At 37.3% G+C, this 26,522-nt stretch overlaps 1 protein-coding gene across 3 annotated transcripts in view; it reads right to left on the bottom strand.

Annotated features, from left to right (window-relative positions):
• exd3 (exonuclease 3'-5' domain containing 3) overlaps positions 1-22,942 on the bottom strand; it is a 43,354-nt gene extending 20,412 nt beyond the window's left edge. Inside the window, exons 1-19 of one of the 3 annotated variants that reach the window (XR_014604593.1) lie at positions 22,860-22,942; positions 19,371-19,440; positions 13,192-13,256; positions 11,834-12,181; positions 11,060-11,113; positions 10,843-10,982; positions 9,901-10,007; positions 9,737-9,810; positions 8,607-8,645; positions 8,361-8,527; positions 8,013-8,163; positions 7,658-7,856; positions 7,399-7,508; positions 7,088-7,265; positions 6,852-7,015; positions 6,228-6,428; positions 5,647-5,700; positions 5,304-5,435; positions 4,620-4,763 (exon numbers count right to left, since the gene is read on the bottom strand). Coding sequence is in view for 2 of the 3 variants with exons in the window: in XM_084103651.1 (XP_083959777.1) it covers positions 4,764-4,766; positions 5,304-5,435; positions 5,647-5,700; positions 6,228-6,428; positions 6,852-7,015; positions 7,088-7,265; positions 7,399-7,508; positions 7,658-7,856; positions 8,013-8,163; positions 8,361-8,527; positions 8,607-8,645; positions 9,737-9,810; positions 9,901-10,007; positions 10,843-10,982; positions 11,060-11,113; positions 11,834-12,181; positions 13,192-13,256; positions 19,371-19,395 (2,211 nt within the window). In the remaining variant the exon portion in view is untranslated. Of the gene's footprint in view, positions 1-4,619; positions 4,767-5,303; positions 5,436-5,646; positions 5,701-6,227; positions 6,429-6,851; positions 7,016-7,087; positions 7,266-7,398; positions 7,509-7,657; positions 7,857-8,012; positions 8,164-8,360; positions 8,528-8,606; positions 8,646-9,736; positions 9,811-9,900; positions 10,008-10,842; positions 10,983-11,059; positions 11,114-11,833; positions 12,182-13,191; positions 13,257-19,370; positions 19,441-22,859 lie in introns of those variants that run through there. The other 2 variants (XM_084103651.1, XM_084103650.1) reach the window with 2 other exon arrangements.
• Between the last annotated feature and the right edge of the window lie 3,580 nt (positions 22,943-26,522).

Below are 26,522 nucleotides of genomic sequence, written 5' to 3'. Positions count from 1 at the left end.
CACACACACCCTGTGGTCCGTACTCTGCTCCGGTGTAGACAGCTTGTCAGTCAGTGTGTCAGATTGGCCCCAGAAACAGGAGTCATTCGCTCAAACACACACACACAGTGGGAAATATTTGGGATGGTTTCCCTCGGAATGTCTTGGCATGTTTGAGGAATGTCTCCCTGCTCTCGTCTCCTCTCTCTTCCCTTTCCTTCTTGCCCTACAGGGTTGGGGTAGAGCGGGAAGACAACAGCGAGACAACATGCCTGTTTTTGAACTCGCTGACCTAGATTGGGTTTTTCCTTCCATTAAGATGAAAATGAAATAATACTTGCAACTCATTTTACTTCTGTAATGTTCCATATTTCTGAGTAAAGATTTTCAGCTAAAAAGCAGGGTTAAACTTACTGGATGGTGAAAACAAAGTGTCTCTATATGATAGTCAGTTGGAGGGGAGTCATTTCTCAGAGGTAGAGAAAGTTATGATTTTAAACTACAAAGACAAACTTTCTTTACAAATCTTTTTTCCCCTTTAGAATAATGTGCGCCCAAGATCCAAAAACACTCATTGGTGCCAAAAATTAGTAAATAGCTTTGGGAAAGTAAAGTATGGTTTTAGTTTTATTTGACGACAATAACCCTGCTTCAGTGTCACATGATAAATCACTCTAATATGCTGATTTGGTGCTCAAGAAACTTTTGTAATTATATTTAAGTGTCTTAGGAGTCCAAATACGTTTTGAGGCCACTGTACATGTTTATGACATCAGAGATCCAGCTTGCACTCCCAACCAATGCCAATATTCCTAAATTAAAATATCTGCCTGACACATATTTGACTGACATTTGCCCAATATATATAGGTTCTGACTTGTGCTGTCTTCACGCCCACCAGTGAAACTGAAGCTTTTTCCAGAGTCAAAGTGGATGGGAACCAGGTCAAGCTCTAAAAAGGACAAAAATGTGCAAACTAAAAGCATTATAAACTTGTCTATTTGACCCTGCGCTAAATTTAAGTCTTCATGGCTGTATTTTCATCAATTTGTTTTCTTATTTCATAATCATAAAAATTCATTATTAACTCAAAATCTTGCACCACAGCCACAGTCCTATTCACTTTCATCATGGAAAAGAGCAGCTTTGAAAAAAAATTGTGCTCCCCGTTTCCCCCCGAAAGAAGTGCTGCTTATGGTTTAGACCGCAAATAACAATGGTATGAAATGTGCCAAGAGAAAAGAGGAACTGAAATAGGATCAATCAGCCAACAGTGTTTTGCACACTTGCTCTGCTGCAGTAGAACCTCAAAGTTGTCCTGTCTTTTCACATTCTTCCCTTTTTCTCAGCCTTCGTTAGATCAAAGAGGCAGAAATCCTTCTTTCAAACACCCTCTCACTCTTTCTCTTCCTCTCTCTCGTTCTATCTTCTCACGTCGTTTCGGTTCCTGTTCACACCCCACAGCCGTGGGAACTCCTGTGTGAATGCCATGGCAGCGTCTGCGATACGAAGAACCTGCTAGTCTCACATCTAAAAAAAGGGTCGGGAGTCATCTGATGCTGCTGTAACGAAGATCAACGAGTAAACGCAGAAAGATCGACTCCGTGGTTTGGATGCCACATCTGCGATGAGATCAAGTATTAGCCCTGCCAGTCTAAATCAATGTGACAGTTATGGAATGGTATGAGAGGGAATGATACGAGTAACATGGTAATGTGTGAGGAATTGTACTGTATTACTGGATACCAGACAGAGGAGTGATGCGGGATATGTAGAATATGGTGTTGGTTTCAAGGAATCATATCCATGTGACCAAAATAAATGGTTCTTGCTGAAGCAAGCATCACTGTTACTGTTGCTCATACTTAGTCTTCTTTGTTCAGATCCTTAACCCTGAGTCGAGTAGACATGCTTACACTTCGGATTTTTTCCTGGCAGATGATGGAAATGGGAGAGAAAAAAAAAAGGGACTCAGACCACATTGAGGGACCAGAATATCATAAAGTCTTGAGGGTGGGCTCTATTGACTATCGCCAGTGAGAAACTACCCATAATACCATGACATTAGGGGCCTCGGGCCTTTTCATAGTTCCTAGAACTAATGGCGGATGTACCCACTTTTTGGCATCTTTGCACCACAGGAATTGGGAATGATTTTAGTTCTAGGAATGCCTTTTGAGGAACTAAATTACCTCCTACTTCAGAGTAGGGTCTAAACCAGAACTATAGGAACTACCAGTGACGCAAGTGTACGCTGATTGGCCGAACGCACGCTAAACACCAGCACCCGCCTTATTCTACAATGATGATTTGATGCTCAAGAAATATTTCTTATTATTGATGAATTCTTTAATGAATAGAAAGTTCAAAAGAACAGCATTTATTTCAAATAGAAATCTTTTGTAACATCGCAAATGTATTTACTGTCACTTTTGATCAATTCAATAGATGTCAAATAAAATTATGAAAAACCTAAATCACAATTACCGTTTCATTTTTTACTTACATTTCATAAAGAATTCTTAGGTGTATCCAAACTATTGACTGGTACTATTAGTCTGCTTTAAAAGTGTTTACAGTAATTTTGGTGAATATGCTACTGACAAAAAACCCCATCTAGTCGGATCTCTAATCCATTTAGTGTGGTGACACTTTTGAACTCAGCTTAGCCCTGATCCTAACTTAAACCTGATGTGGATAGAGAGGAATTCACAGGAAGAGGCTGATAAACTGATAAAACAGTGAGAGAGAAAACAGAGAGAGAGAGAGATTGAGAGAAAGAGAAAGAGAAAGGATTATGGCAGGGTAGAGGTTAATGATTGGCAATGAGTATCAATGGGCCACACAGGGGGCTTTAGGAATGTCTCTCAGAGCCGGGGGCAAGTCACCCAGCCACTGTTAATCAAAGGACTTTACCATCAGATAACAAAAGGGTTAACTTAGCATGGGTGGGCTTCCACATACCAGCCCTGGGGTGCAACTCCAAAACTGCATTCTTTATCCCCCCCACCACAATCATACAGTGTTTATTTCAATCTTGCCTTCACATTCTCATTCAGAACTTAAAAATGCCACAGTTTGGTTTTCTAGCACAATTTGTTGGTACATTTTGTTCAGCTAACATGCAGAGGTGGATGAAACTCGGGCAACAAATGGTGGAATGTGACTGTTCCGGATGGGAGCCGGCGGCCACCCGATCAGGAAAGGTTGGTGGCCACAAAATTGACACATTTGGGGAAACCACCACCCACGTGGAGCTCAGACGACCCACGTCTGGAATTCAACCGCGTTCTCCTGTCCTCACTGGCTATAGGTGTGAACTTGGTGTGGTAGAAACTCTTTTGACTGTTATAAGGTGTGTGGCAAATGATACATGCAGAATTGCACAGTCACTGAGTTTTTAGTATGTCGCGTCAACAGCTTAATGGCTATGACATAAACAATAATAGGCTGTACTAAGTATTATTAAAAGAATAGTTCACTGAGAATTAAAATTCTGTCATCATTTATTCATCCTCATGTTTTTCCAAACACATGTGTGACTATTTCTTCATGCTGCTCTTTTCTTTATACTAAAAGTGCACGGGGACAAACAACGTCAAGCTCAAACAATGAATAAATGGCAGATAAAAGTATCATAAAATGAGTTAATTGGTCATAAAATAAGTCCATAATTGTTTGTCTTTTAAAACAATACGATGGCTTTACGTGAGGATCAGATCAAAATCCAAGTAGCTATTTATTGAAATAAGCATTCAATTCTCATTCACACTTTTGCATATTTAAAGATTGTTGCATCACATTTATGCAACTGATGTCAAACAGTTCAATGAGTTTTGATGCTCCAAGTTTGAACTCTTGAATCCTAAAATCACAGGAAATAAACGATTGTCGACCTGTGGTGGAGCCGGAGGTGCAGCTCTAATGGAGATCAGGTATTACAGGTGGAATGAGTCAGGCACATATCTGCCTCCATCTCTCCATTTGTCTCACACCCTAGTCTGTCTCTCCCTTTGTTTTTCTCTCTGTTATCTCTCACTACATCTTTCTGCCTGTCCTCTCTTGCAGTGTTCTCACTCTATTCTCATCATCTGCCAGTTTCCATTTATTCATCCCTTGATCATCTTATCAGTATTAGCCAATATTATGTTTTGATAATATGAATGAATCACTTTTTACTATTGCTCATATTTCTATTAAACCTCTAACCACAATTATTAAATTTATACATATAACCAGTTGTATTGTGATGTTTCTAAGCAACCTCACTTATAATTTAGGCCGGTCACAGAAACTCTTTGACTTGAACAAGTAAGCAATTAGCAGGAACCACCAAGAATACCCTAGCAACAATAGCACTAGGTAGATCTGGCTGCCTACCTATGGTACACTCTTCTGTAATTTTGCATTATTTTACCTTGTTTGGGCATATAGTGGTTAAACAGCAAAGGTCCAATGATCGAGCCTTGAGGGACACCACATGCCACACACACAAGTGATCTCACTTATGAATTTAGTCTATCATAGAAACTCTTTTGAGTTGAACTAGTAAGAAATTAGCAGGAACCACCAAGAATACTTTAGCAACCAACTAACGACCAAGCAACCATATTAATGCATCTCTAATGATAACTTTGTACCTTTTTTGTCTTAACTCTTTCCTTCAGTTTGTCCTCTGTATCCCTCCGGTAATTGCTTATTTCCTTATCCATTCCCATTGTCTGAATTCCGATCATCACTTATGTGAGAGGAAATGCCTGAAGAAAGTTCCTTCTGCACTTATTCTACTGAAAAACACAGTGACATCTCAAGGCAATGATTAACAGGAGATGTGTCACCAGAGAAGCCCTCTATCTCTTTAGCTTCCTTCTGGTCTCACAACTCTTGTGTCTGCAGATAAGACAAACATTTCTCAAGACAGGGAGCAATTTCATTGAGAATGTTTAGGTATCTCAACCTTTAGATTGAATGAAATTCCAAAATGACTGATATAGTCAAATAGAATTCATAATGCAAAATGCTGGTTGGTTACTTCCTCTAAGATCTTTAAAAACAAACCTTGTTCCTCAATTTGTCAACTTTTCTAAAGGCTCCTAATGTTTGTTTGCACTGTCAGCACACTTTTTTGTGGTATATGCCACGATCAAGAGATTGATAAAGAATGATCGCGATCAGTGAATCTCCTTTTATCTTCCCTTTTAATAGTTGATAAATGTTGATTTTTAATCTTCTTAACCTTTTAAAGAGGAAGAGGTTTCCTGTCCTAGTGATAACAAATGTAAGAGACACGTATACAAGCTTGTTTATAGGCATGCACAACTGACCTGGCACCGACTGAAGATGTCTGCAGGGGTTAGGCGGACGTGGAAATGTCTGAGAACGTGCACGGCCTGGTCACGTGCCTTTTCTGAGCAGTCCAAAATCAGGCAGCGGCCCTCTCCGACCTGTGACCGTAGCTATTCACGCAGATACACACATTCACACACAAATTAAATTCAAGTGAACTGGAGTTTTGTTAAGCAGAGTGGGGCTTTGTACTAAAACCTAGTGAGCTTCCTATGGAGGCAGTATTTTAAGGCATCATAGGCACACTACCTATGTAGGCAGTAGGACGCAAGAAAGCCCACAGAGCTTGCATGTTTCTCAATACCTCAAACACACACTTACTGTTTGGTAGGGCTGACCTGCGGTGAGGATGACACGACCTTCAGCACGGGCCAGCTGGAGGAGAGAATATAGCATAACATGACAGAAAATACATTACTTTGAAAATATATTTTAACAAATACATTATTACTTTTTTCGAGATAATAGTAGGGTGATTTTAGTTATGCTTTGACATGACTACTAAAACTGAGATTAATATAATAGAGGACACTAAGTCAGGAAGAATTTGCCTTAACATGTGCTTTATGGCCAAATACATCAACCTCTGTTTTGTCTATTTAATTGTAGCAGAATCTATGAGGCTGTAGTCAACTGATGATAACTGCAGATAAATCTGGGTGCTTAACTTTGGTAGGCATCTGTTACTTTACATTTTTCGGCCTTCTGTGGGCATATATAGGTTAAACAGCAAAGGTCCAAGGATCGAGCCCTGAGGGACGCCACATGCCATGGAGGTCCATTCAGATTTTTAGTCACTTGTTCTTTATAAATATGACCTGAAACAGCTGAGGACCATTATATGATGTTCTACCAGTGTAAAATTTAAATGTAAATCAACAAAAGGTGACTAATTGTTTCACCTCCGCTGCAACTTTATGGTCATCTGTGTTTTCCAGCATCTTGACGTCCACCCCCAGACATCGCAAAAAACGTCCCAGACCCTGCAGCATGTTATCACAGACCACTCGTAGCTCTGGCGGCGTGATGGTGGGCCCTTGGTACTCCGAATCCTTAAAACAGTCCTTCTCCACAGACTGGGGCTCGTTCGCCTTTTGCCGAGCCTAAAGATTGGAACACGCTCCAACATCATTGGTGAAGATGACATTATTTGACATTTCTCTATTCTAAAGTGTTCTATTCTAAAGATAGTGATCCACTATATTGCATCAAAAGATTGGAGAAAAGGGTGGGCAGGACGTATTAGATGGCTTATCACTTTTTTGGGTCTTGAAAGAAAATGGTAAATTATACATCAAATATGCAGTGGCTTAAAATGTTAATAATTCACAATGTGACTAATTATAGACAACCCCACCCAAAAAAATGACTATTGTTTGCCACAGTTTTAGTTGTTCTCCTTAATTTCTGCATCATAAAACCCCCACATGTTTCAGCTATTTATATATTGAATTTTATGACAGTAACTATGACAACAGAGTAATTTTCTGTACTACAGGCTCATGAAAATTGACCAGTGAACTGACCTCTCTTCTTTTAGACTGCTTGTTCTTCTCTTTGGTTTTCTTCTCCTCACGGCTCTTGGTCAGTTGGGCTGAGGGAATAGAGCAGAGGTCCTCTGGCAAACCATATGCCTTCGGGTCCCGGGAGAGGACAAGGTAGACGTTCAGCAGGCAGTACGCATCAGCGGCTGAAAATAGACACAGAAAGAGAATGGGAGAAGGTTCAAAAAAACAATGCTACCACATGAATTTTGTGTTACCAGCATAGCGGAGTTGGCTGGTCCGGAGTGGCCGGCGTTCCCAGTTTGAGAGTTGCTCGGTTTTGTTCAGTGGTTTTCCCAACACCTGCTGTACTAGCAGACTCAGGCCCTTCTCTGCCGGTCCCTCACAAACTTCCACTGACCGACACCTTTTGTTCCCTAACCAGCACCGCTGAAGCTGTGGGGACAGGGGTCATTTGTAAAAAGAATAAAACAGCAACATGTGAACTTGAATATGATGCATTTGTTAAATTTTTCAGCTAATCAATCCAATCAGAAATAGTTAAGCTGCGAGTCGTTTTTAGCAGTACCTCCTGATGGACGTGGAGCAGGTCCAGAACTCCTTCCATTTTCATTGGCTCTTCCCTGAGTTCAGGCCACGTGCTGACCAGACTCCGCAAGTCTCCAGACATCCCATAACCTAGTAAACACATACACAAGTTAGAAATGCTTTTCAAAGCTCAAGGCAGAATTTCCCTATCTTTCCTGATAGGCCACCCAGTTTGCGAAGAACGGCAATATGAAGAATTTCAAAAAGTCTGTGACTTAATTTGTCTCGAGGTCTCCTACCTAGTTTGATGATGCTCTTGTCTGACAGCAGAGCCCTGATGAAGTCCACTGTGATGCTGTGGTGGCTAATGGCATGAGCACAAAGGTCCAGCAGAAACACCTGTTCCTGTAGGGCCAGCTGGATCAGAGCCACGCGCTGAGGCAACACCGTGCCAAAACCAGCTCTCCACTCCATGTCAATTCCCACCACACAGCCAGGCTGAAGAAGAGCAAGGAGACATATAATGGAAAACAGAATCTACCTTGTTCTTTAGAAATAATTAAAGTTGATGTTACAATATGAACCACATCAGTACGCATAGGTTAGTCAAATCATAATCGTAATTTACATAAAAGTACAGTAGCAAAGTGTTACCTTTAAAACAGCTTCTCTGCACTGCTCAACTTTATCTAATGTCTCTACAAAGTGGACGTTTTCTCTGGCTAGAGGCAACTGGTAGTATTTTTTCTGATCAGACTGAAGGGGTGTCCAGGACTCAGGAGGGCCGCTTACAGCACACATCTCTCTGTGACAGGAATATACTTGTGAGGGTGATGGTTGTGTGTGTGTGTGTGTGTAGAAGCCAAAGTATCTTCACAAATAGTGGAACACAGTTTGTGTCAGTTTGTGTGAGGGTTACAAAAAATACTATTATTTGTACGAAAATCATTTATGGGAAGTCATCAAGAGTCTGTGTGTGTGTGCATTTTATTTAATACTTACAGCTCCTTGGGGGAAAGGCTCTGAATTTTGTCCCAGACTCCTATTGGAAGCCTGTTTCTGGGTATGCTGTAATGTGCAGCCCACTGGGCAGCAGTCTGGAGGCTACAGTGTTTAACCAACAGCTGCACCAGCTGAACCTGGAGCTCTAGATTACCTTCAATCATGGCCTGAGATCACACACACACTCACTCGTTTAAAGCTCAGTTAAAATGCTGAAGTTCTGAACCAAACCAGAATAATTATTACCTGAACATGGTCTCTCCAGTTCTCTTCAGACATACCTTTCTGTCAAATACAATGAAGCAGACACATCACTGCAATACATCACATACAGTATTTGCAAAACAACATACAGTATTCACGTTTAGCCTCTGTCATGTGATGCATTTCTGAGTGCACAAAATATTCAGCAGTAAATGAAGGCGAGACTTCATCTTATTAATCGGGATTTGATTGGTTAGAAAACATTACATTTGATTATGTGACTAATACTAATTTATTGACAAATACATTTAAAAAAATGCAACTCATTACACATAAAATTATACCTCTTTTAAGATGAGAACAATTTAAATATCTGTATTAAAATGTATTTTATCAGGAAATTACAACTGTCATGTCATATTGAAGAAAAATGCCTCGTAAAAATTAAAATTCACAAAAAGAAAAACGTATAAAAATGTTTGGCATTATCTTTTATTGTTATTTCTTAGAAAAAAAAGGAATTTATATTTTACCAAAACTGCTTTACTAATTATTAATAAGTTTTATGTATTTATTTATGTAATATACAAATATTTTAATATTATTAAATATTAATATAAGTAAAATATTTATTAAATATTAATAAACTTTAAATTTGAGATATATATATATATATAAATATAAAATTGTATATAATATATTATATAAAATATTTATAATTATTTTATTAATATTAAAATATATTTTGGCAAGATAATTTGATTTAAGACCAGGCAAGGTTAGTTCAGGTTGTCATGCTGTGCGACTCAATAAATATCAACAAAAACAATGATATTTATGAATTAATAATTCCTTACATTTGTAATATCAAATACTGCTTGCCTTAAATATTATATTAAAAAACACTGATGAAAATATTGATAAAGATGTGTACTTTTATTCAATGTGTTCATTTATCAAAAGTGTAAAATAAATATTTTCTTACTTGATGGTTACACCAGATGACATATTTAGAGTCAATGAACAGAAACTTTTCTTGGAAACGGTTTTTCAAAACCATATGAAACCACCGTAAATACAAAAAGTAGATTTCTAGGAACTTGACACTTCACACCCTTACATGTTTTTGACCAATGTTATGCAAAAAAAGTACAAATGGGGAACTTTCTCACCTCGCCAAAGGTTTTGTACATGAGAAACCTCAGTGAGTCCAACTTCCTCTTGTAGACAGAATTAGAGCACAGACCTGTAGAAACCAAACCCAACAGCACGAGTGTAAACATCAAACACACACGCATTCATAGAGACGATGAGAGTGTCAAACAGGCTCACACACCTGGGTCAATGCAGAACTTCTCCATGAGTCTGAAGACATGTTTACTGAGCAGCTTGGGCTGAATCTGGTCCGTCTGATGTTTGGAGAGAACCAGGTGTGGGTACTGACTGAAACCACACAACACCTCACAATCACTCGGAAAACTCTGCATTACAGCTGCACCCAGACATACTTTATCATCATCGCCATTAAAATGTACAGTACGAAAAAAAATGGATGAATGATAAATGATGGATAAATGAGTATTATAAAATGATAGATTAGACCAGTGGTTCTCAATTCCAGTCCTCGTGACCCACTGCTCTGCACATTTTGTATGTCTCTCTTATCTGACACACTCAGTTCAGTTCATGGAGTCTCTCCTAATGAGCTGATGATCTGGTTCAGGTGTGTTAAATAAGGGAGACATACAAAATGTGCAGAGCAGTGGGTCACGAGGACTGGAATTGAGAACCACTGGATTAGACTAATAATAAATAGACTAATAAATAATATAAACTAATAATAATAATGATTATTATTATAAGCAATTAAATATTTATGATTTTACAATTTTTCACAAGTAAAACCGGATGTAATGTAAAAAAAGATGGATACATTTATTGAATATTATTAAATGAGATAATAGACTAGATCAGATTAATAATAATACTGATAATAATAAAAAGTTATAAATGTTATTATTATAAATGTTTCAATGTTGATATTTCAGGTGAATGTCATGAAGAAATGTCCAGGTTATATATGACCCCAAAATATTTTTTTGCATAAAGAAAATTAAGGACTTTTTTTTTTTTTTGTGACATTTATTTACATGGCAATTAAGCACATTTTCCTCATAAATTCCTAATTCTGTATTGAGACATATTGAACAACAGGGCAGGGACATTTTCCACCCTTTCACAAAAGTTCAGTATGTCGACCCCTGTGCCGAGAGCTCACCTGAGCAGAGCCTGGATGCTGAAGCTGGGGTCACACCAGGAGTCCAGCAGTGCGAGCAGCCGCCGCTGCAGCTCAGGATGATCCCGCACGTACAGCTCCGCCAGAGACAGCTTGTCCAGGAGAATGACCGGCACACACATCTGCCGGCACACACAGCAACAGTGCACATCAGATAGAGGAAACATACAGCTATATTCATCAATGTGAATGAACTGACCTTCTCCATGTCCAGATCTTCCTGCAGCTCCACTTTAACACTGAACACCAACGCCTGTTAGAAAATACAAGATTTCCTGTCATTACAGCAGCTTATAATGCTCAACATACTGATCATTATACTGGTATTGTCAAATAAAAAACTTCTTAGATTATTAGTAATCAAATAGGTTGATTATATATAACATTTATAATGCGTGTATCAAATATATATACATTTTTTAAAGTAATTAAGTTTTCTATTGACATTATCTTTTGGTGCCTAATATTTCTTGAGTAAGATAAAGTCAAAATTGTAGACTTTCTTAAATACATTTTTTTATTGTGTATTTAATTGACACAAAATAAAATGAATATTAAATGACTGTTAAAATATAATTTCCTTTTTTTGATCCCCCCATTTAATGATAGCAAATGAGATAACTTTTAGTTTACACAATAATTTAAAATTCACACGAAAGTATGAAATATAAATATGAATGTGACCTCAGAAGCTCAGATTCTGATCATGCAATGCTGATCACTTCAAAATGTCACAATTTTGTCCCAATTTTTTTTTTTTTTTCCGTAAACCATGACATTTTTAAATCATCCAGGCCACATTGCACTCCCAAAATCATAATTATATTTTTATATTTTTATAATATTTTATATTTTGCCCATAATTAAATACACCACAAATCTATTTTGCCCATAACTGGCCTGGGCCGTGTATGTTTCTCCATCTAGCAACCCTTTTCAGGTGTGCTGATGTTGTGAAAGAGCCCCCTCACACCTCTTTGAAGCAGCGGAGGTCCTGCAGGAAGAACACATGAGCCAGCAGCAGTGGTTTCCTCAGCGAGCTCAGCTGATACACCTCCAGCAGGGGGTCCATGTACCCGGGGTGCGAGTCTGTGAGGAGATCCAGCGCTCGCTGCTGGAGACGCAGTCTCTCTTCTTCCCTCAGGACATTCAGACTGGCCTGGGGATTACTGGTCCTCCAGCGCATAAACTCTGAGAGAATGAACTGGTTCGGACTGGTGGTCTTGCCCTTTTGGACGGTAGCGCAGCCCTCCAGGAGGTCCAGCAGACCAGACAAGGGCTCCTGCATCTGCGAGAAACTGCCCGGCAAAAACTGCCGCAGCTGAGGGAGGAACAGGGGAGCTTTTCAGACAGTTTGGACAAATGGGACGAGATGAAAAAGGAAATAATAAACAAAAACAAACAAAAAACAACACAAATAATAAAAAATAATTAAAAAAATAAAATCCAATAATTAATTTAATTATAAAATCAAATAAAAAAAAATCTAATAAAAAAAAAGTAAAAAATTAAATAAAATGAAAATAGGGATTATGTATATTAATAATCAATTGAAATTACTTTAATAATATGCATTACTTAATATTGTTTATTCTGCATTTGTTTCTTAACCAAAATACAAATCTAAACCTGGTCAATGTTGCACAATGATTTGATTTGTTCCTCGAGTTACAATTGTGTTGTTATTATTATAATTTAAAAATATTTAACAGTGAGCCCAAACTAATTGAATTCTGAACCAAATGATATACAGCACTGAGTAAAGCACTGGAAATGCATTACAGTTTCTTATACAAAAAGGGTGAAAGGAAGTAAACAGAATGAATGTGATTATCATGAATTCTGGTTATAAAAATGTGATTATTTTGGTGATAATCTGAATACTACACAAGAAAATGTTCGATACAAGGTAAACATTATCAAAAGCATTTGTGATATACTGTGGATTACCACAGAAAATTACAACTCTCTCCCTCAAAAAAAAAAAAAAAAAAAAATGCTATAAACTTTGGGACAAGTTGAAAGAATTTTCTTTTGTAATAGTTATCATACCATAAATGCAAACTAATTAATAACAACTTGTACGACCCAAATCCTCCTTTTAATTCACTGCGGTTACAACTTTGATCGTTTCATTGGAAGTCCAAATTATGCTCATAAGGCAATATCTGTATCACATACTATAGTTATTTTGAAAAGTAATGGAGTATCTCCTAAATACCGTGGGGAGAAATGGAGGAATTTTGCTAGTGGTTCCCTAGGCCCCTCATGCACTTCAAGTGCTGTTATCGCCAGCATCTCGCCTCGAGTGTAATTACATCTGTGCCTTACCTCCTCCTGCTCTTTCCTGTTCCACAGGCCCCAGAGGTGCTCCTGCAGGGCCGCCGGGTCAACACCTGGGCACAAACACACGACAGCCGGGTCACACTCATACGCTCTCCACTGCACGCCTGCTTTCACTCCACCTCACAAGCTCTCACGCAACTGCATTGCACTTTGCCACTTTTTATTAAACCATTAAAGCAGAGAGTGACAGGAAATGTTGCAGGCTGGACTCGAACATGTTTTTCCCATATGGGCACCAGCACCACAGCGCCAACGCCCATTGCTCTGATGACTTTACTAAAGAGTTGTCATTCCTTTTCCGACATAAACTGATTATTCTAAATCTTTCATCAAAATTTATTTAAATATATATATACTAACACTTTGTGAACCAATGGTGTGAGTTGGTCAAACAGGCGGGAAAACCTGTTTGACCGACTAATGGCAGACGAGGCAATGTTTGAAAACAGACATTATTTCTGCAAATGTTTGTCAAATTAAATGCTCCACTTTAGTTTAAATTCCAAATGATCTGCTTTCATAATTGCAAAATGTCTTTCTGCAAAGCTAATTTCTAAACATTCAAAAAGTAAGACCTGATTGGATCATAAAAAGTGGATCGAAGTAATATGAGGGGAGAGTTAAAAAAAAAATTGAGTTATGCTAATAATAAATGCTAATTAATGCTAATTATATCATATATAAAAATTATTTTATTTTTATTTCCATAGTTTAACTTTTAGTATTTTTGTTATGTGCTTTTGTCATTTTATTAGTTTCTGTTTAAAAAAAAAAAGTGCTTTTTTTTTTCAATTTTAGTTAATGCTAACTTAAAATTAATTGGTTTTGTATAGTTTTTTTTTTTTTTTCATCTTACGTTTAGATTTTATTTTATATTATCTAAATTCAAAGATGACTTTTAATAGTTTTATTTTCAGTTAATGATAACCGTGGTTGTAGATTTTGGCTAATTTGAGTATTCACTCAGTATGGGTAACTGATTTTAACTTGGTAATCAAGTTAAAAAAATCAGTAAAGTCAGCCATAAAAGAAAGTCATAAGGGCTTGACGCTTACTTTCCCTCCCAAATATTTAGGAGCGCATAAAGATCTTTACGGGGGCAATACAAATGCATAAAATAATTTGCTTTTCTTAATTAAGAAATACAAGCAGATTTTTTAATACAAAAAAATAGGACTTTTTAATATTTCGGCTTTAAACTATTTATTTAATAATTATGGAATGAAATAATATGGAATAATCGTGTATATTCTAAACATTGATTAAAATCCCAGGTACAGTTTATTTTTTTACCTAAATACAATTAATAAGCAGAATAAAATTCTACATAATGCTGGACTTTTGGTTATAAAGAAGTCTGAAATAAACCGGGGCTCTTATTTTGGAAACTCTTATTTTGAAATGCAGATGCTAGTGAAATCCTCACAACTGTTGAGCAAACAACATTGTAACAGGTAATGTAGCAGGCCGGACTCGAACTTGTTGTTACTCTAAAAAAGTAATTAAATACTAGCCACTAATTACTCTAATCTTCAACAGAGTAATTAGATTACTGTACTAATTATTCTCTTTAAGAAGTATTACATTACTTATTACTTTATAAATCCAGCATCAACCTCAACCAGTTGAAAAACACAAGGATAAACATGAAACTACTCTTTTAAGAGTAATCTTTCAAATAAATTATATAAAACTGCATAAATTATTCTTAAACTGACCAACGTATTTAAAGGGAGAAGGTTACATTAAAACATCCATTTTATCATTAGACATAAAATTGTGATGTAAATATAGCCTATTTATTTAAATATAGCCTAAGTATTTAATGCAATTACATCAGAAGTAACTAATTAAATTTCAGGAAAATGAATAGGAATCCCTTTCTTTACTCTTTCAAGGGAAAAGTAATTAAATTACAGTTATTAAGTACTTAGTAATGCATTAAACCCAACACTGAGAGCATGTGCACTGCCGTTGGTCGGATGATTTTACAAAAGTGTTGCCATTCTTTAACTCAAAATAACACTGGCTAAACCAATGGCGTGGGTTTGGGGCGGGAACACCTGTTTGACTGACGAGGCAATGTTTGAAAACAGACATTTCAGCAAATTTGTTTAGAGCTACAAGCGGCGCAACATTTGCACACTTCACTTGAGCTGCACGAGTCCAAATGAAACCGCATTCATTTTGTTTCAATGCACTTTTCCCACCGCCGTAAGACTTTCCTAACTTTTCCCCTTAAATCCAGGATACAGGCTTAACTATTTTACTTCCTTTGTAATGCACTCCTTGACTCCTTTTTCCCAGTCAGCTCTTGTTACATGTGGATACTTCACACCGCATTTGAATTGAGCAAAAAAGGGTCAGAAAATTAACATTTAATACGCGTAACAGGGAGAGAAAGGAGGAGTCTATTGTTGTGTGAGAGGTGTTGGGGCTTTGTATTTTGGGGCAGTGATTCCAGGCCACAAAACTGTGAGAAGATGAGCCAGTTTTGAGGAGGAAGGGGGAGCGGGACAGGAGCGGCCGGTGACAATGGGGTAACGGAGGGGAGGTATATGGTCCTTTGAGAAGCCCTGAAAGCAACTGCCTCTCTCATGCTGTGTGGCCAACACCTTTCTTCTCCTCGCCTCTCCTTCTTCCCAGGGCCGGTTTTCCTGTCCCCCCCGACCGGCCCCCCTTCTGCGTGTTTGTCTCGGATTTCCCCCGGAAAGGGCAACACGGTGGTCACGGTGTAAAAAACCCAACCTTCCTGACCGACAGCCTGGGAAAGTGGTGCAAAGGGCTTTTCTCCGTCCACTCTTAGCACCACTACACACACACACACACACACACACACACACAGTCCTGCACGGAGATCATCCTATTTGGATAGTCTATAAGGATAGTCTATTCCCATAAGTTAAGCTTCCGTGATTGGTGTGACGCACGCACGATGACACAAAAACACATGATATCCTCTGGTGTTTGTCTCGACTCCACCCTAACCTCATTCTTTTACAGGCATTAACACACACACACACACACACGCATGGGAGGGGAAAGTGGGCCGGAAGGACATTAAGGAATGTAGACTATGCAGCTAGTCAATGGGAAGTTTGAAAAGTGAGAATGTTATTGAAGGAGACAGGTATTTACTTACAGAAGTCAATATCACCTCTGACTTCCACTTGTGGAGTGAACTACACTGCAACTCTTGATCGATTAGATTATCACTTTTTTTGGATGTGCAAAACTCGCCGGCACGATGTTGAAGTTGACCTGACTTTCCCAGTAAAGGCCAAGCCGACGGTCGGCTGTCGGGACGTTTTTGAGCGTCGGTGGGCTTAGCTTTTTTCGGTGTGTCCCGCCGAATCAGCATGTTGAATCTGCGTTGGGCCGTCGGTGAGAGAGAGAACTCTGATTGGCTGTTCAGTTTAGCAAAGGAGTCAGTGCACGAGAGAAGTCAAGACAGAAGGCTTTTCTATCTTAGCATTCGATTACACAAATATTTTCATAATAACATGAGCCGACTGGAATGAAGAAAGAGATCAGCATGATTAATATTGAAAATGGTAAGCAAGCTCTGCTTTATTTACGGTTCGTATATCTGGAGTCCTAGTTTAGGTTTCTCTTTCTGAATGACAAACAAACTACTGATACCTGCTGATATAGATAGATATTTACTTACATTAAGGCGCAGAAGACACAAGCTAGTTGACAGTCGCCTTTAGTCTATTTGGTGTTCAAGCACAGCTTTTTGGCCGAGACGCAGCCGACGAGAGGCGACACAGTCAGCATTCGACGCCGCTAGTCGTTTGATGTCGGCTTGGCGTGTCACAGGCTTAAGCCTTTCCTAAGGTCGTTGCTAGGGTATTCAGCATGGTTGCTAGGCAGTTGGTAATTAATCGGACTGGATTCGATGAGTGGATGAAAAATACAAGGGTTTGATGTCAGGCGAAGAGGAAAGTTGTTTCAGAGATGGAACAAATTATTACATTTGAATTAAAAAAAATTGACATGCACCAAAGAATTGTTTGCATAAGACAAAGGAATGTATATTAAGAAAGCAAAAAGTTAAAACCATTTTAATTTTGGGGATGCAGAGAAAATATATTATATAATACTTATATTACCTATATACTTATATAATCGATAATTATTTGCATCGATGACAACTGCTAAATGGCCAATATTAAAATTCTATACTATTTTGTATAAATAAATGTAAAAAAAAACCCCTAAAAACTAAAATGAATTCTAAAATGAAAATTCTAAAATGAATTGTACACAAGTGAGCTTAAGTATCACAACATTATAATGTACAGTATAATTTCACTACGGTTTTAAAAATATTTTTGCTTTGTTTTTGAAAGTCTCTCTCAAGGCTACATTTATTTAAATGCAGTAAAAACAGTGATATTGTGAAATATCATTACAATTTAAAATAACTTTTCTCTTATCATATATTGTAAAATGTAATTTATTACTCAGATCAAAGCTGTATTTTCAGCATCATTACTCCAGTCTTCAGTGTCACATGATCATTCAGAAATCAGTCTAATATGATGAAGAAACATTTATTATTATTATCAATGTTGGAAACAGTTGTGCTGCTTCTCATGATTCTTTGATGAATAAAAAGTTTCATTTATTTGAAATATAATTTTTTAACATTAGAAATCTCTCCTCTTTTGATCAATGTATTACATCCTTGCTGAATTGCAGGATTAATATCAAAACAAACAGAATCTTACAGACCCCAAACTTTTGAACGGTAGTGTAAAAAACTCAAGTAGCGGCCTTTAAACCAATATACGGTACAGATTTATTTTGTATGCCTATTTGTTTTCATATTGACTTAACTACATACACAGTGAGAAGTTTGTTCTTATAATTATCTCTAGGAATGATCAGTAATATCAGAGAATATCTAATAAGGGGAGAAGTTCTGAACTGGTTGCAGTTCCACTCTGGCTCCATATGAGGGCGCTCACAGGACGAGTGCAGAATGAATGGAGGTCTATGGCGCTATACACATCAAAATCCACTTTTCTCAGGATATATATTTTTTGTCTAGTAATTTGAATGTTGTATTCGAAAGGAGATGCAAAGAAATTACACATTGCTGGGTGTTAGATTTTTTAGAGTCACTTATTTGCTTTAGAAGTCCTTTTAAAGTGTCAATGACGTCATACACATCGTACGACCAGAGATACTGCTTTACGGCAATCCTTCAGTCACTCTGGTGCTTTCGCGCTCTGCACTTTCTTTTCTCTCGAGGCATCGACAACACAGCTGACACAGGTAAACACACGTGCTAGAAGAGTTTTTGTTTTGTTGTTTTAAAAGACCACGCCGAAAATACACACACACACACACAATGCCATCAAGCGGTATCTCTGGTCGTAATCAGTCCTTCACTGACCAATCAGCGTTCATTAGCAGAATGCTAGCGTGTTATGGGCAACAACAACTCAACCTGTAAGAAATTGAAAGGAAATAAGTACTCGTTCATTCAACTTTCGACCTATAACCCATGTTGAACTTGCAAAACCTACAATCAAATCTGAGATTTCTCAACGGCAATCGGGTGAAAGACACAAATTTAGCCGTCTAGCTCCATAGGCTCCCATTCATTTTGCACTCATGGGCGATCGCCCCCAGTGGAACTCTGGTGGAACTACAAGCAAAATTCGGTACAATAGGACTTAAAGTCCCCGTGAACCGGAAGTTGCAAACGACTTTTCTCCAGTGTTATGACGTATTTCCCAGTGAAAAGGAATATTGAACAGAGGGCAGGGTTTTACTCTAGCGCTCCTCCTCTCCATCTCTGCTCATAGCAGACTAACGGTTTGAGGGGAGTGGTTAAGCGTTGCCCAAACCAATTCCTCAAACCTACGTCATCAGAGAAGGTCCTCCAATGCAGAGGGGAGGGGCATTTTCAGATTTTGATTAAAGATTACCATGGTAAAAAATTTTTTTTTTTAATATTTTCTTGCACGGATTAATTGTTCACCACAAGACTAGTAATATGCGCTAACAAAGTAAATAGGGTCAATTTTGATTTCATGGGGACTTTAATAGGGAGTGACCGAGCTCTCCGTAGACGGGCTCTGGTAATATTCATGCTAGCTTTAGCACACAATGCTAATTAAAAGAGTCCAGGGGTCGACAATGCTCACCTCTTGATTGTCCTCCCAGGCTCATTCTGGTACACCAGGTGGCGCTGTCTGAACTCAGCGCTTCCACACCCTGTGAGAAAGAAAAGAGTGATTGTTATGACTGTAAAGTGCATAGAAAAACTGATTCCCAACACAGATCTGGTTAACAGGCTTGAACGTGCTTAGGAGACTCTAACATGTCTAACATTGCATAATTCTTCTGCCTGGTGGACTTCATTAACATTCATCACCGGTTTATAACTGAAAAAGAAAAACATGACTTCAGAAAGCCTAGTTTTGTCTCTCAGTTCTTGCAGGATTTGCTAGATGACCTCAAACAAATTATTTTTCCCCATGTGGCAGTCCCTAAAAATGTGCAGTTTGGCAGCTGGTCTTAATATTGTTCTCACACATTCTCATGCAGTTTCTCTCAAGTCAACAACACACAAAAAAATGTGTTATATATCACTCCCTCCCTATTGTATTTGCAATGCTTCAGGGGTGAGATTTACCTTCAGATAACAAGGGGAAACGTGCAACAGGGTTTTTTTCCCCCTAGTTTGTTAACATAACAGTTATTGACTCGTGTTGAGCAACACGTGAACAAGTGCCTCAGGTGTCAGTACCCACATGTACACATATGAGTGTCTCGCACACACACACACACACACACACGTTTGCTCTCCCTCCCTGTGGGAACAGCAGCCCTAGAGGAGGCAGTCTGCCAGCTGGCCAGGCGACGTGCTTTACAGGCTGAGGATGTTTGGGTTTTTTGGTCTGGAGTCTGGACTGTTTCTCTCAGCAGTCTCAGGGGAAGCTCCTGGCACTGAACTCCAAACCTCACGCTCCCGACGGCAACACACACCTCCTCTGGTCTTCACTGACATCTAGTGGACACACGTGGCTCACGCCATATCAGATCCTCCTCCGCATTAGCCTGGTTGTTTGACTGTTGCAGCAGGGGTTGCTTATATTCTTTGACTAAAGCAGATTTATGAATACTATGGAGGCCATCTATAGATGTAATATGAAGCTGTCACTAGAAAGTTACTTTTTCCTCATGTCTATGTAATTTGGATGGTTAAGTACCTTAATTTATCATCTTTAAAATACATTCTATCTGGTTTTACATGCATCTGAATCCAGTGCTGAGTGACTGATTACATGTAATATGGATTACGTAATCAGACTCTTTAATTAAGTACTTGTAATTAGATATTACCTTTTAAAATACTCGTATTCAGACTACAGTTACTTTTCTATTGATGTTATTCTTAAAGTGGCAGTAAATTATTCATAACTCATTGATTCTCCGTCTAATACCTTTTTCCTTTCTATAAAAGTCTTCTGCTTATATACGTTCAGAAGCTCTTTAGATGCAATGCAAAGTTCAAAGCAAAGGGAGATATTTGCTTTTAAAGAAATTGCTTTTTAAGGACTACAACAAATGGCTGGTAGAGACTACAGGACATTCCTCCCGGGTTAGTGACATCATCAACCCTAAGATTTACATAAACCCCGCCCCTGGGAACGTGATTTATAGATTATCAAGACAGAATATGCTAATCAATGACTAGAAGATAACTACACTGACATAAGCTACATAAATTCATTAACTAACCATTCAGAAATGTCCTGTTGCTTCTACATGTTGTTGTTGACTTGAGTCTCTCCATCATTGTCTGAATCCGGTTTGAACATAAAAGGCTAAAAGTTTTTGAAATTTTCAGTGCATGTCTGTGTGAGGTAAAAGGACACAAGCTGTTGAAGCTCCGCCCTCTGTACCGGGAGCAGCAGCTCATTTGCATTTAAAGGAACAGACACAAAAACGAGTGCGTTTTTGCTCACCCTCAAAAAATTACAATTTTAACATGCTATATAAAAATATCTGTGGGGTATTTTGAGCTAAAACTTCACATACACACTCTGGGGACATCAGAGACTTATTTTACATCTTGTGAAAAGGGCATTATACCACCCCTTTAATACACCTAATGTTGTTGATAAAGAATGGAATATATTTTCTTTCTCTTTGTATTTTTATATGAATATGGTACAATATTATTAGTTAGGTCAAAAGTAATCTAAAAGTAATTTTAGTCTGATTATATTACCTTAAATGTATTAATTAGCCTATTTTATGAACTAAAATTTTGGCATGTAATTTGAACTCAGTAACCGATTACAATTTGTAAGTAATCGACCCAGCACTGTCTGATGAATATCATAAAAATGTCCAGTTCACATTTAACACTAAATTTTCATGACAATGAATCATACATGTTTTAAAATAACAATCATTTTAAATGCAAGTAAAGTAAATGGTATGTACATTTAAATGGTATGCATAAATTTAAATGTAGATATAGATAAAATTGTATATACCTAGCCTATATAATGTGTGTGTCACCTACACTAATAAAAAATTGTGAAGAATGTGCTTAATTGTAATGAAAATGTCATGCATGCCAACAGTATAACAAAATATATTTTCAAATATAATTTAATAAGTATAAATATATTTTATTAATTTAGTTAATATAAAATAAATGCCTGTTTATTCCTTTAAAGATACGTTTACTACTATTATTCACATGCTAGCAGTTCTTCAGTTATTCACGTGACACAGTGACAGAGCGCGTGTCGTGTGGAAGCATGAATCTATATAATAGATCAGTGGTATGTGAAGCATAGACATATGTCTGTGGTGTGAAGTCTCTATGGTGACGCCTCATATGATTGGCGTTATGGGAGTTTGCTGTTATTGTTCAAATAAACGCGTGAGTGACGCGAACAATAGAGGCACGCGACCAGCCGCATCAGGACGCGCTCCTCAGTCCTGAGAGTCCTCAACTACACTGATCAAACCGCCGTGATTTCACGCTCCACAGCGGGCGTTATTGCTCATTCTCTCACAATGACTTCTCTTTACATAAAGATGCTTTTTTACCAGATGTGTTGTAGTTTATAGTATTATTGTGCCATATTGCGATGTGTTTGATTCTTTAAATAAACTGAATTGAGTAGAATTATTACAAACGCCTTCATCAATCTCACTTCCATTAAACAGGAGAGCGTCAGCACACATTTTCGATAAATACAAGTGTTGTATGATGTTTTACGCCAGTTATATATCTAAAATATATAGGACAAAGACCAGACAATGAAGAATGTTTTTTTTTAAACTTGAAAAGAATTGAATATGAAGCCTCTTTCACATAAACTTTAAAAAAGTGTCCCAACATGTCTTTAAAAACACGTATTAATGTATATATTTTGAAACGAGAACAGTCAGTAGACTCAAAAAGACATTTGTTGACGTTGTAACTCAGCAGCATCACAAATATGAATTTCAGAACTGAAGTGGCTAATGTCAACGTGCTAGCATGAAAACATCAGTGTACTTTTCCACGAGGCATAAACAACTTGACAACTGCTGGCGTTAAAAACGAGACGAATATATCTACGTGTTTTGACTGAGTCAGTGTTAATTGTGAATATTCAACTTACTTAAATAATATTGATGTCACCCACAGAGGAAACTGTATGTTGGATCAATCTCTCCACATATCCGTGCGGAACCATTAAATGCGGGGGAGGTTTATTATCGACATTTGATGATGTGACACGTGAATAGTCTCGCGAGTTTGCTGGAAATACTTGGTGCAAAACAAGTGTCAGAGTGCCATAATTATGCGACCTAAGATAATATCTGCGACAGTAATTGTTGTTTTGAAGGACAAATAAAGGCTGCGTTTCACTCCAAATCTGTGTGCCCTTCAAACTTCCCTCCGTTTTGTACACTCGGATGTGCGTCATTGCCCACGCTGCACGAGTGCCCACTACTGGCGGAAATGGAACGCACTAGCCCTTGATCACCATGGAGCTGATTTATTATTTAATAATTAATTAGCCTACTTATTACCATTTTTTACTTATGAATTTGTTTCTATACGCATATATGTTGTCGGAGAAAATATATAAAATCCTATAAGTAGACAAATAAAATTACACAAACGAAAATATATATATATAAATAGTATAAACTTTGACTAGCTAGTATTATGCAATTAAATCTCAACATAATTAATATATTATACACTATTATGCGATTCATTCTCAAAATAATACATTTGAGCGCGATCTGCTGTGACGTCACAATCTAGTTGACTTGAAAGAATAGATGGATTAAGAATTTCTTTCAATACAAAAATAAAATTTGGTATTTAATTCCTAATCTAATTTTTGAGATGGGTCTAAGATGGGTGGGGTTGCTTTTCTGTTGCAATGCAACTTTGAAATCAGTAAGATTCCAGTTAGATTCAGTAATTTTCACAGGCAGGTTCTACTCTGGATGCTTATCTATTAACATAATTTTTCTCCAAACAAATGTATAATTTGGAATAACAGGTATATAACGTTTAAACATAAAACTTTGTTGTTGTTTTTTTTCTTTCAAAAATGGGTTGATAATGGCATTATATACTGATAGAAGATGGAATAATGACTTTATTATGAAGTTACTAAAAGAATATAGCCCAATATCTTCTGTTAAAACTCTTTTTCTTAGGTTTCGTACTGATTGTTGTTAAATGTGATTCCTGTGGGACTGAGAAAGAAAATGTTGTCCACTTATTTTTTTAATTGCATTTATAGCTAAATGTTTTGGGTGTATTTGGAATGTTTTCTTTGTAAATGCTTAGGGGTGAAAGTTTACTTTTCTGAAAAATATGTATTTTGTTATTTTAATAGACAAAGATTACCACCAAATGTGGCCTTTATTGTTAATCTTTTTTTCCTTTTTTTATCTTTTTTGATTATGGGGAAATACCATATACATAAACAAAATTGGGCTAAAGGAAAACCCAACTTTTTGTTATTTCAGATATGAAAAATTATATTGAGTTACATGGGTTGAAAAATAGTAAAGCAAAACGCACTAGGTCTCTGTGTGAAGCTTTTATGCTATGATGATCTCATACCTGTTCTTTTTTCATTTTATAATATTTTTTTCTTTCTTTTTATTGTATTATTATTTTATAAATTACACTGTATATTTTATTTTCCTATATAGTCTATATATGTTTAATATTTTTACACTATATGTTGGATTATTGTCATGTTTATTATTTGTATGTGACTGGCATTCAATAAAAAAAATAAAAAAATAAAAATAGAGCTGCTTGAGGTGTACTACATTGGAGTAGATGTAATTAGGAGTATAAGGGAGTTGGGGCGCCATCTGTTGACGAGTATAACTACTAGGTGTGGTAAAGCAGTCTTCGATATAACATATCAACACATTTAAAAAATATGTTTAAAGGCACACTATGCAAGTTTTGTACCTTAATATAACAGCTTCGAAATCATTTTCGAAGGGGGGGGGGGGGGGGGGGGGGGGGGGGAGCCGCTGGCAAAACAAGCAATGTAGGTTTGAGAGGTGTCATCCCGACAAATCTCGCGAGAATCACGACTTGCTTTATGGAACGATGTCACATACATCAACAACACATGAAGCAGCCTCTATGGAAGACACTAGCACGCATTTCAGACGTGAATCATGGCAGAGTCGACGAAGAAAACGCAGTCGGAAGAGTGCACGGACGGCTCTGCGTGAGTGGTATTTAGGACAGTAATGTTAAATACAAGTACTCCACAGCAACTCTAGGGGGCGCTGTTTGAGAAAAACGGAAACTGCATAGTGTGCCTTTAAAGGAGAACTCCGGTCAATTTGAACATTGAGCTCATTTTTTTGTAAATTTGGAGTGCTGTCAGTACAGAGAACAACGACAAAAATCGGTGTTGCCTACACCGTGTTATCCTCTTTTTAAAATTTGCACCCTGTTGACTTCAATGGGGCAAGTTTTAAACCTCCTTTTAGCCTCTTAACATCCTTGATGTGTCATTACAAGTGCACAGCCATGTGAGTGATTCCTTCAGAGTGAACACGGTGAATCTGACTGCAGTAGATGTGAAAGATATGAATAAAAATGATGTTATTTCAGCCAGCGCACATACCTGTATTTACATCCTGTTTTCGGTCGAAGTCCACAGTAGTCGATTGTCGAGTTCACGCGCGTGATCATAGGTAACTAAACCTTTGATTACTATGGACTTCGACCGAAAACAGGATGTAAATACAGGTATGTGCACTGGCTGAATTGTTGTTGTTCTCTGTATTGACAGCACTAAATTAGCTCAATTAGCTCAATGTTAAAATTGACCAGAGTTCTCCTTCAAAGAAACCAGTCTTTAGATGTACAGCTTGATTTCATTTATAAAAACAATAAATATAAATTTGTCAAGTAACAGTTAAAGATTATAATTTGAAACACTAGGGTATTATTATTATTATTATTATTATTAGCTAATTTTGCAGCCTCTTGTAGAAGTGTAATACCTCATCTAGGAATAGAATTCATGTAAATGTCTATAGGACATTGAATTTTGCCAAAACTCAAAGAGTCACAAAATAATGTATTTGTTATGGAACAGTATTTTTTTTTCTTTAACCAATTATTAAAAAATAAGGTGTCGATTAGTGAAAAATTACCACCATCATGTCAACTTGAAAGAATCGATTGGCATTTTACATTTAATCATTTAGCAGACGCTTTTATCCAAAGCGACTTACATTTCAGTACATTACATTATGATTTCAGTAGCCAAGACATGTAACCTGTACATATATAATTCACTGAATTAATCTGTGAACAAATTATCATTTTTTAAAGCACGGATTCAAACGATTCCAGTCACTGAAATAAATGAAAAATCCCACTCAGGATATTAATACTATTCCATGATAATGATATATAGCAGGGATATGCAACTCCGGTCCTGGAGGGCCACTGTCCTGCAGAGTTTAGCTTTAGCCCTGATAAAAACTCACCTGCCTGTATCTATCTAGTAATCCTGATAAGACTGATTGCCTTGTTCAGGTGTGTTTAATTAGGGTTGGAGCTAAACTCTGCAGGACAGTGGCCCTCCAGGACCGGAGTTGCCTATCCCTGATATATATCATAACAGAAAAATAAATAATAATCTAACATTTATTAATAAATAAAACACAATAATAATAAATAATAATAATAAAAAGTGTTAATATTCTTTGAAAATATTATTTTCTGTGTGTATTATCATGTGATTAGAGTCTGGCGTCACGTGACGAGT

Source organism: Abramis brama (assembly GCF_963993115.1).
Source record: "Abramis brama genome assembly, chromosome: 25".
Taxonomy (NCBI): Eukaryota; Metazoa; Chordata; class Actinopteri; order Cypriniformes; family Leuciscidae; genus Abramis; species Abramis brama.
This window is presented reverse-complemented; position numbering and strand designations above follow the sequence as displayed.